The sequence below is a fragment of the Vitis riparia genome, chromosome 5, assembly GCF_004353265.1.
Source record: "Vitis riparia cultivar Riparia Gloire de Montpellier isolate 1030 chromosome 5, EGFV_Vit.rip_1.0, whole genome shotgun sequence".
Lineage (NCBI taxonomy): Eukaryota > Viridiplantae > Streptophyta > Magnoliopsida > Vitales > Vitaceae > Vitis > Vitis riparia.
Genome location: NC_048435.1, coordinates 1,184,378 through 1,195,063, shown reverse-complemented (window position 1 = coordinate 1,195,063; position 10,686 = coordinate 1,184,378). Strand labels below are relative to the sequence as shown.

The following is a 10,686-nucleotide window of genomic DNA, read 5'->3' as shown; positions in this document are numbered from 1 at the left end:
TTATGGCCCTATATGGAGCGCTTCTGATATGCTAAAGATGGTTTCAAGATCAAACTCGTACAGGATCGTACAAATAAGTACGATCGAGTGTGTTCAATGAATAATGACATCTTCACGTGTAATTTACTGAATAATGGGCTTGAATTAGAGTGTAAGGAAGGGTCTATGCCCTCAAAGTGTCCTTTGTGAGAGTGCTCAGAGTGCTTGTGTTTTATTTTTATACATCTATTGGTCGTCTTTTTTACATGCCTTGCATCTCTGAGTTCATTTACGCCACTCTGAAGGCTTTTATTTTAATTGAGATTGTTCATTATAACTTCTCCAAGCTCAATTTCAATGGTTACAATGGTAAGCCAAGAACTAACAATACAATAAAATTTTTGGTATAATTCTAAGGATTTGGAATATTTGTGGCTTAGAAGATGAGGGTATGCTTGGTAGCACATCATGTAAGGAGGGGGTGGGTGGGTGTGTGGGACAAGGGTCCATTCCAGCCCCTTGAAACAAAAGGAGGGATTGGAGTGACCTTATCTGATGTACTGAAGTCTCCCACAATGGACAACCTTCTTTGTCATACTCATATTGCAGATACATTTCACTTGGAATCATGTGATATTATTTGGAGAGCCTAAAATTTTATGGATACATCAACAACCTTTTTTCTTTTTTTCCTTATTAAATGGTAGAGAGTCCTCTCTTGATAAACTTTTTAATTAGAACTTACAAGGGAAGAAAGTGTTCAGCTGGCTACTAGCAACACAAATACTAGTCTAACAACAGAATAATCATTCCAACAAATAGCTCACAAACTCTTTCTAAAAGGGGAAAAATGCTTGTTGGAAGCAGGTACCCATTGTGTCGGCAATCTGTAAGTTTCTCACTTGGTGTAGAGGACATCCTCCCATGGGTGACGGTATAGGGGCTGCTTCAATCTCTTCTGGTCGAAAGTGTGCCTGAGGTTTTGAATTAAGAAGAAACCAATCAGAGGAAACTATGCGTTTGAAGTGGAATATGATGCAGTGATCCAAGTTTAAGGTAGAAATGGAGGGAGAGAATAAACCAGAAAGGTAGAAAGGAAAGGGACTCTGAAGTGTAAGCCAACTTACCCAATCAGACCAATGGAACGAGCCAACACAAACAGTCCATTCAGATATCCAATCTGGACTATCTCGTCAATCTCTTGCTTGGTGAACATTCCACTGCCAGCAAGGAGATCCAAGAAGAGGGATCCAATAGCACCATCTACATTAAGGACCAGGTTGTTTGACTTTGAGAGGGTATATGTTTCAACTTCAACAGCATACTCCATGTACTTCACAGAGGGGAAATGAGTGCGTGCAAATCGTTGGAGAAGTTCGACTCTCTTGTCTCTGTTGTCTCCTCTCTTGATCCTTTTCAACAAAAAGACAAAGAAAAGTTTGTCATTTTGAGGATCATGAAATTGAAGAACAACGAATGTAAAAGTAAGAAAAATCCAATCCCATGTAACAATTTTTTTCTAGTATTATTGCACAACTTAGAGAAACATAATGACAATCAAGGAAATTCCATACCTGTGTCCAATGCCAGGCACGCGAATGCCCTTCTTCTTCATGTCCTCAACAAACTCATAAGCCGTAAGACCCTGGCAAGTCAATGCATAAATACTTAGAATCTAGTGAAGAGACATAAAGAATCTTTTGACTACCCAGATTTTGCCTATTAAAAGCTGTAAGACCCCTATCATAAGCGTCCTTGAAGTATCGAGCAGCATCATCAATAGCTCCACCAAATCGGGGACCAATTGTAAGCAAGCCTGTTTCCATTATAAAATCAGTTCACAAAAGCCCACACTACAGCATTTCCAATGAAGATATGATCCCTCCATCTAAATAAAAATGAAACATAATTGCTACAATTTACCTGAGACAAGACTGGATACGAGGTCCTTTCCTGCCCTTGCTGTAACAATAGTGTTGTGAGCACCAGAGACACAGGGGCCATGATCAGCACATAACATGATGCAGATCTGAACAAGGTCATATGCATTAGTAAGACAACAGCTATAACACAATTTTGTTTCCACAAAAGACATGTTTAATTAAAAGGGAAAAGGGAAAAAATGATGTAAGCTAAATAAGCATAGTAAAAAAAAACAAGTTTCTAATGAAAAAAAAAAGAGAAGGATTCATTAAAGGCTCTATAGTAAGAGAAATCTACCTCAATAAAGTGAGTACAGTAACGTGGAAGGCTGCGTTTAAACCACAAGAGAGAGATAACGTCGCCCACACCATAACCTTGCTCAACAATAGAGGACATTGGTACACCAGCATAGCATGGCTCCTCACCTGGAAATTGAGAAGCACAAAACATTCAAGGCCATTGAATTCCCAATTAAGTGACCAAACATCAGAATGCTGAACAAAAACATAACAGGATTCAAACCATACCTCTGTCATCAGAGATGGTAGAAATAATATGAGTTGGAGCACGAACTTTTCCACTCTTAATTGCAGTGTTAAGATCCTCAGGGATTTGCGGGGGCGTTACTTCCTTCACAGGAGTAATCTTTCCCTCTTCATGCTAAGAGAAAAGCAATCAAAACACACTAAGCAAAGAAAGTGGTGGAGATGAAGAAAAATTTAGGGAAAGCAATGGATATGGGGAAAAGGCTCAGTCATAGACATGAAAATAGGTCAAGGTACTCAGAAACTTACCAGTTTCTCAAATGTTTCCTTAATTGCAGTTTCAAATGCTTCAAATGAAGTGGGCACAACAGCACCAGCTTCACTTAGTGCTTGATTCTTTGCCTGTGCAGACTCCATTTCACCACCACTTTTGGCCCCCTGAGTTGGATAATGTCAAGCAAAATTAGAGAAATTACCTCCTTTCTAGTAGTCAAGGTACCACAGCAAAAACAGTTCAGTTTGAATAAAGTTGAGGTAATAGCTCACCGCATGACCAAATTGCACTTCTGATTTAAAGAGCCGTGCACAAGTTCCGCTGACCCAAGCAACAACTGGTTTGTTAATCTTTCCCTGTTTCAGGGCTTCAACTAGGGAGTATTCATCTCGCCCACCAAGTTCCCCAAGTACAACCACCATTTTAACCTGAGTCAAATCAGAAAATCAGGTTGCTAGAATTAGAGTTCGAGGAATCAATCATGATGTTTATGAAGGTGGAATGAGGATGCATAATGTTTGCACTCATAGTGTAAATCCCAAAGTAGGACCAAGCTCACAAATTAGATTTTTTACGTCTTGCTTCTTGGTAGGCTTATAATTTTGAGGTCCAAAGATGCTGAAACATAATATAAGTACTAGAAACTCCAGACACCTAATTAAATCTTTGGTTAGCTGCACTTTAAATATGGGCATGTCATGATAGTTTGGAATCTGCATAATTTCACCACAAAAAGTACCATAGTAGGCACAATGTTATGAACTATTTTCAAGCTACTAAGGGATAGACACTTTGGAGAGTCTACAGGTTTGTCACCATTTGCATTACCTACAGTTGAGGTCAAGCATGCAATGCCTATTTATACAACAAATAATAGCTTTCCAAGTGGGGAGGGAAAAAAAAATAAACATGCAAAATGCAACTTTTGGCAGGTGTGCCTCAGGGGGAATGACTGCAAACACTAGAATACCTGTGGGATGTTGTTAAACCGCAAAACATGATCAGAAAGAGTAGATCCTGGGAACACATCTCCTCCAATTGCAATACCTGCAGACGTTCCAAAAAAGTACCCAATTTATATTTCAACCCAAATGTACATGCCTTGAGGCAATTATGAAGATAACGCTAAACAAAATGGCCAGCATATATATATACCTTCATAGATACCATCTGTGACACGGGCAATCGTATTATATAGTTCATTAGACATGCCACCCTGCAGTTGTCAAAGGGAAAAAATTACTTCTTGGATCCATAAAGAAACAGCATAGAGTGCTACTCTACGAACATGGCATTGTCATAAAAGGGATTGTCACCAAGTGTTTGAGCAGTTAAAAAGGAAACTGCTTCAATGATAACAGCATAAGCACTCTTTTATGGTACATAGAAAAATTTAAATCTCACTCTTTCAATTTGTAGGACACAATCTCATTTAGTAACTGATAAAATTCTTTGATGATACCAGTTTATTTGCCAGATGGATTGGCACACATTGTCACACAAACTCGAGGCAACTTGCACTGGTTAGGTGCAGCATAATAGTCACCTCTGTGAGCTCTATCTAATATAATTGCACCATAAAATTAGGCCTTGAACCATAAAGATGTTATAGTTATTTCCACACCATTTATGACTGTATTTGAAAATAAAAGATATGAAATTGTTATTTGATTTCTATCTGTATTTGGAAGTATCACCAGTTACCATATTCATTTCAGTGAAGGCTAGAACCAGGTTTTTTACATAAGAAATATGGAATCAAAGCAAATAAAGTTCAACGAATAAATACGTACAGATTTAGAAACAAAACCAACAGAGCCAGGCCTGTAAAGTTTGGACTGAATGATATTATCAATTGTTCCTGCAGTGTCCCCTATCTTAAAGGCTCCAGCTTGAATACCACCAACAGTAGCGGGGCCAATAACAACCTGTGAAGACCATCCATATTAAGGTTAAATATAAAGCTAAACTAGGACCATTTCCAGTGGGGGCAATATGTTTCCAATTCTAATTTACTGCTTGGTCATTTTCCTCAGCTGATTCATTGCCATTCAAAAATGTATCAGAGCTATGAATTGAGGCCAAACTTAGAAAATAACATTTCATCAGTTACAACCTTATTGTTTGACCGTGCATATGCAATTAACTGCTTGGTGTCTGCCTCTGGAACACCTTCAGCAATAATAGCCACAACTCTAATGGTAGGCTGTTTCAGAGCAGCCATGGATGAAGCAGCAGCACTGGAGATATATTAATTACAAAATTAGTATGTAACACAAATAAAGAACTTCTGTACTCCAAAATATGATTAAATAAATCAGTACCGACCTTCTAAATGATGCAAAGTTTATAAAAACATCAGCAGTAGGATGTGCTGCACTAGCTGCTTCAATGCTGCAAAAAAAAAAAGGGGTGGGGGGGGGGGGAATCCAGATGAAGATAAGAAACGTTAACATTCAGATCCAACAAGGCAGTATTGATGAAGTAGAAATTTTTTACTAAGTCAATTGAAGAGTGCTACAAAACTATTGTGTATAAATTATAAAGTTCATCAGGTGATTAAAATTATTTTGATATTAGGACATATTGGCTATGAATTGGAGAAATAAAATGCGTCAGATATAAGTTGTGATACTAACATATTGACATCAGAGATTTTATAAACTCCTGTAGAGCACTATGCTAATAATACTAAAATATTACAATCAAATGAATTTAATTCACTTGAGCAAATGGTTCACTAAAGTCAACTTTTTAGCACTGAAAACATTTTCTTTTATAAGCAAAAAAAAGGACTTACCAAGAGACACTTAACACAGCGGGCACAAGCGATGAACACATGATAAATACTATTAGCACCAAAAACATACAAATACAATAATTTTTTAAAATGTTTGAATCATTCAGTGGCAACTGGTAAGTTATTATCAGTTTAAAGTGGCTATGACACATAACTACCAAGTCTAGAAGATCTACAATTTACAGAGTTTACCACCATCATATTCATACAAATTAGTATTAATAATTTGAGGCTCAATGAATTTTGCTTCTGATGCTATAGCAAACCATAAAGTGTAATAGAATCTAACTAGTTCTGTTTTTGTCATTTAGATTTTTTGATAGGTAAAAACACAGTATTATATATAAAGAGAAAAGGGCACCCAAAGACCGACCCAATTCTGTTTTGTTATTTAGATGACCAGAGAAATTATTTATTAGTTAAATGTACGATATTATAGCAAGTCATACAGTCCAAAAAAACTAAGGAAGTGTACCAGTCAATCTCACTGAAATAAGATAAACCTACATCTACATATGTAACACTTTCAAATTTTGAAGTTCAAGTACAGAATAACAACAGAAAACACAGGAACAGAATAATAGAAAGAAGACCTACGATGAATGTACTGGGATGGCAATTTCCTCCTGACCAAAAAAGAGTTTCTGGAACCCCTCAGAACCAGGGTTAATAATTCCAGCAACTGAAGGTGTCTCCCTTCCTAAAGCATAAACAAGAGATAATAACGTAAATGACAGTGCCTCTATTAAGATCCAACGATTACTTGTTCCAAAGAAAAAAAGAAGGGAAAGGCTATACACACCACAAAGGAAGTCAAAATCAAGCATCCGCTGGATGGGAAGTTGTTTGTAATTGTAGAATAATGCTTGTGTAGTCCGGGAAAATAGTTGTCCAGTAGCCATGGCTTGGTCTCAGAGAAACCTGTCAGTAGATTCAGTATCACACTGATATTTTAGTATTGGCAGAAAACATATTAACAGATAAAGGGTCTACCAGACAAGCAGAATAACATTTGGAGGGATCACTACTCCAATGTACATGCATAGATGTAAGACAATGGATTGCATCACATGATTCAACAAATTCTTTTCAAACCCTAAATGAGAGATAAAACTAAAAGCACGTATATTTCTTAAGATCATCCATGAATAGCAATTGAACATCTAATTTTTACAATTCGTCTGCTATATCAAGGAATTCAATGATTTTGTCCTACACTATTTGATCATTTCCTTGATGAAATTTCAAGATATAATTTCTTTTCATGCTACTATGAGTCTCTTATATTAAGGGATACCCTGATTTGGTATCTCCCACACTATTCAAATTCTCCTTGCATAGCACATGCCCGCTTTTGGGCTATGTATTGTAAACAACATATCCTTGTCAATATGGGCAAACAACATGTGACACCAATCTTCCCTGTTCTGCATTAGATGGAATTGGCGACAAGATCCCAGCACAAGATCCATAAAAAAAAAAAAAAAAAATGCATAAGAATGCAACCACCCCCTCCAGAAAAATGAGAGAGAAATGATGTTCCGGTACCAAGCAGATCCTAAGAGTTTGGGACCTAGAAACAAGACAAACAAGCCATTCCCACAAAACCTCAAGTCTCTAACGTTCAGAAGCTATGGCTACTCAAATTACACAACAATGAAAACAACCCCATCAGTAATATTAAACAACATGAAGCAGAGAAAGATTCGATGAAATAAAGGAGATCTACGGGACAATTAACCGAAATACGAAAAACCCATTAACAAACTCGATTGAAACGCCCAGTACCGCAGCGAATCAGCAAATACGGAAAGCAAAAGCAGCAATGCAGACAACAAGCAGATCTACCACTTTATACAACTAAATTTAAACTGTTTGTTTGTTTGTTTTTTCTCTTGACTCCACCACGAAACAACAAACCAAAGCACCTCCCCTCGAAACCATCGAAACAAAAAACGAACCCAACCGAAATCAAACGCCAAGAAACTCAGAAACGAACAGGAATCGGAATCAAATGAAAGCCGAAACAAGACACCAGATCTGGGATCAGACTCGAGTATATTCAGAGATTCAAAACAAGGAATTGAGGAAAAGTACCTGTAGGGGTGGGGGTGGGCGAGGGGTAAGTGGAGGATTATAAAAAAGGGCAAAGAAATGCGACAGGAATGGAGAGAAAAAGAAGGTACTTATAGAGAGAGACGGGTGAGCACAGCTACTACTGCACCCACCAATACCGAGAGGCAGAAGAAGGCTGGGGTGAGATGATCACGTGGCGCAAGTTAGTTAGCTCACGATCCATTCATTATAATTTGCAACACCAAATCTATACCCCACGATTCCAGTGTTAGTTTAGAGGGGAAGGAAGAAAAAGTAGAGAGAGAAAGTATTGGTCGCTGGTGGGGGTAGGTGGAGGGAGGGTGGCTTGACCCTGAAGAATGAAAATTGGAAATTTTTGGAGAAAGTATAAAAAAATCCTTTAAAGATAATTGTCACCTGCAAATGAAAATGCCTTTGAATGCATAGAAAATTCAGATATTGCCAACATTTTTCTAAATTTACCCAAAAATAAAAACAAAAACAAACCAGGGAAAACGCAATTTTCCTTTGGCAATTGAACGTGGGGCAAAAGCCATGTTTAGCGATCAAAAAATTACCTTTTATCTTTTATTCTTAAAATAAATAAAAAAACAATATTTTCGTAAAACATCTAAAAGATGTTTTTTATTATTTTTTAAAAACTATTTTATAAGACAATTATACAAATTCCTGAAATAATTAAAAATAAATGATTGAATATAAAAATTATTTTTAAAAGTATTAAAAACATTTTAGGTTTCAAATATATTTTTATTTTACAAAATATTAAAAAATTATTTTCTAAAACTCTTTTTGAAAACAATTACCAAACATGATCATAGCATTTTTTTTCATTGTTTTCTAAAATAGCTCTCAACAAAATGATAGTAAAGAATATTTTTTTACCTTTTAGAAACAAAATTTTATTTAAAAACCCAAATATAAAAAAAAAAATCAAAAATAATATGTTTCTAAAACAAGTTCTTAAAAATGAAATTTGTTAAACATGTTTTTTTTTTACTTAAAATTTGTTATTAAGAATAAACAATTTTCCATTAGTCTTAAATTTTTAGAATTAAAATATAATAAATATGAGACAATAAATCAATGTAGCATAAATGTTTGAAGTATTTTTTAATGTAAGTATCTTATCTCAAAATGTTTTTCAAAAAACACCATAAGTGATTTTTCAAATTTTTAAATTTAAAAAAAAATTCAATATTTAAAAGTATTTCACCGTGATTTCATAAAACGATTCTAATATTTTTAATGTTTAAATAATAATAAAAATTAAGTATTAAAATAAGTTAAAAACACTTTGTATAATCACCATCAAAATGACTTTTAATTTTTTTTCAATGACACTTTTTAGGCTAAAAAGGGCTTGTCATTTCAAACAAACTCTTATAAATTATAAATATTTGATTGGAAGGTATAATATAATCCTTAAATAAAATTCAAAAAATTAAGAGTGCTTTTGTGATTATTTTTACTCCAAATATTTTTAGTATAAATATTTTTCTTGGAAAATATTTTTGGGAAAATCAACGATCAAGTGCTTCCGTAGAAAATACTATAACTAATTTTTTAATAATATGATTTTTAAAATTTTTAAAAGCATTTTCTAAATTTTACCAAACATCCTAAGATTTTTTAAAAACCAAAAACTTCTCCTCTAATCATTATCAAAAAAACTTTGAATGGTATACAAACTAGGGGAAGGAAAATAAAAGAAGACAAAATGACTGTAGGATGCTTTTATAGAAAAATCCCAATTTTGGGGCATCTAATTTATAACAAAATTTAAAATTGTGTACCCCAAACTTTACCTATTTTAGAAAAACATTAAGTCATTATCCATTTCTCTTTGTTTTGATCTTAGAGTTAATAATAAACATCTCAGCAATTTATTATTTGATATTTGAAATAAATAGATAAAATAATTGATTTTATGATCCCAAATTCGAGTATATTTTGAATAAATATCTTAATATTGTATATTGAGTCAATTCAAGTAAAGGTTCAATCTCATATTATTAAAAAAAAAATAGAATTTAAAAATGAATAAATAAATAAAAAGGAAAAAAAAAAGTGAAAGGTGTTGATGTTAAACTAATTAGAGTTCGATTCGTCTAGCCTCACCAAAGTCAAGCGAACTTGTTCCCTACTTTGTGTCTTTTAAAAGATTTGTCAAGCAGTACTAGAGTTAGATAGACATATTACCTGTACAATAGAATGTTCGGACGAGTGATCTGGGCACGCCCCTCCGAAACTTAAGTCATATAAAAGTAGTCTTAACTATTTGTAAGAGAAAGTAAGTCTATGTGCACATACTTTATTTGTGTTTTTTTGAGGGTTTATATAAAGCTTGTGATACCACTACTATAGTATTGATCAAACACTCTAACCTTCTTCTATTTATAACAAGATTTAAAATTGTGCACCCCAAACAAGTTATTACCTATTTTAGAAAAACATTAAGTCATTATTCATTTCTGTTTGTTTGGATGTTATAATTAATTATAAATATCTCTGTAATTTATTATTTGATAGTTGAAATAAATAAATAAAATAATTGATTTTATGATCCCAAATTCACTATAATATTAAAGAGTATATTTTGAATAAATATCTTAATAGGGTATATTGAGTCAATTCAAGTCAAGGTTTAGTCTCATGTTATTAAAAAAATAGAATTTATTTTTTAGGAAAAAGGAAAAAGAGAAAGGGTCGTCAATAATGGGTGATTGTGACGTTATATTTTCTAGGTGAATAAATTAAATTATTTATGGGTCAATGATTATTACAAATAAAAATGATGTAACATTTTATTACCATTTTTTTTTTCAATCATAAAATGGTTTCCCCGAGATTCAAATTTATTGTAAATGGTACATAGGATTTAAAAAAAATGATAGTTTGTTTTTTTTTTTTTTTTTTTTTATATTGCTTTAAAAAAAATAATTATATAAATACATACAATGATTAAAAATAAAATACTAAATAATAAAAAGAATTAAAACATATTTAAAAATATTAAAAACATTTTAGGTTTCAAACATATTTTTATTCTATAAAGCATTATAAAATAATTTTCAAAAAACTATTTTTCATTACTGTTTTTTAAAATAGTTATCAAATATACCCTT

General features: G+C 33.6%; 1 protein-coding gene across 4 annotated transcripts; it reads right to left on the bottom strand.

Annotated features, from left to right (window-relative positions):
• Positions 1-593: 593 nt before the first annotated feature.
• On the bottom strand, positions 594-7,688 carry LOC117914565 (ATP-citrate synthase beta chain protein 2). Of its 4 annotated transcripts, none has more exons than XM_034829931.1 (17): positions 7,559-7,688; positions 6,264-6,382; positions 6,059-6,161; positions 4,990-5,055; positions 4,778-4,901; positions 4,455-4,589; positions 3,817-3,877; positions 3,632-3,708; positions 2,934-3,089; positions 2,697-2,825; positions 2,430-2,562; positions 2,200-2,327; positions 1,903-2,008; positions 1,710-1,795; positions 1,554-1,615; positions 1,107-1,391; positions 594-953 (listed from the first exon to the last, which is right to left on the bottom strand). In XM_034829931.1, the coding sequence occupies exons 2-17, from the start codon at positions 6,361-6,363 to the stop codon at positions 878-880; spliced, it is 1,827 nt and encodes a 608-aa protein (XP_034685822.1). In that variant the 5' UTR covers positions 6,364-6,382; positions 7,559-7,688; the 3' UTR covers positions 594-877. The 4 variants fall into 4 exon arrangements, with proteins under 4 accessions (XP_034685822.1, XP_034685819.1, XP_034685820.1 ...); XM_034829928.1 differs by having other exon boundaries at positions 1,554-1,623; positions 1,718-1,795; positions 7,559-7,685; XM_034829929.1 differs by lacking the exon at positions 7,559-7,688 and adding an exon at positions 7,250-7,506 and having other exon boundaries at positions 1,554-1,623; positions 1,718-1,795.
• Positions 7,689-10,686: the final 2,998 nt, after the last annotated feature.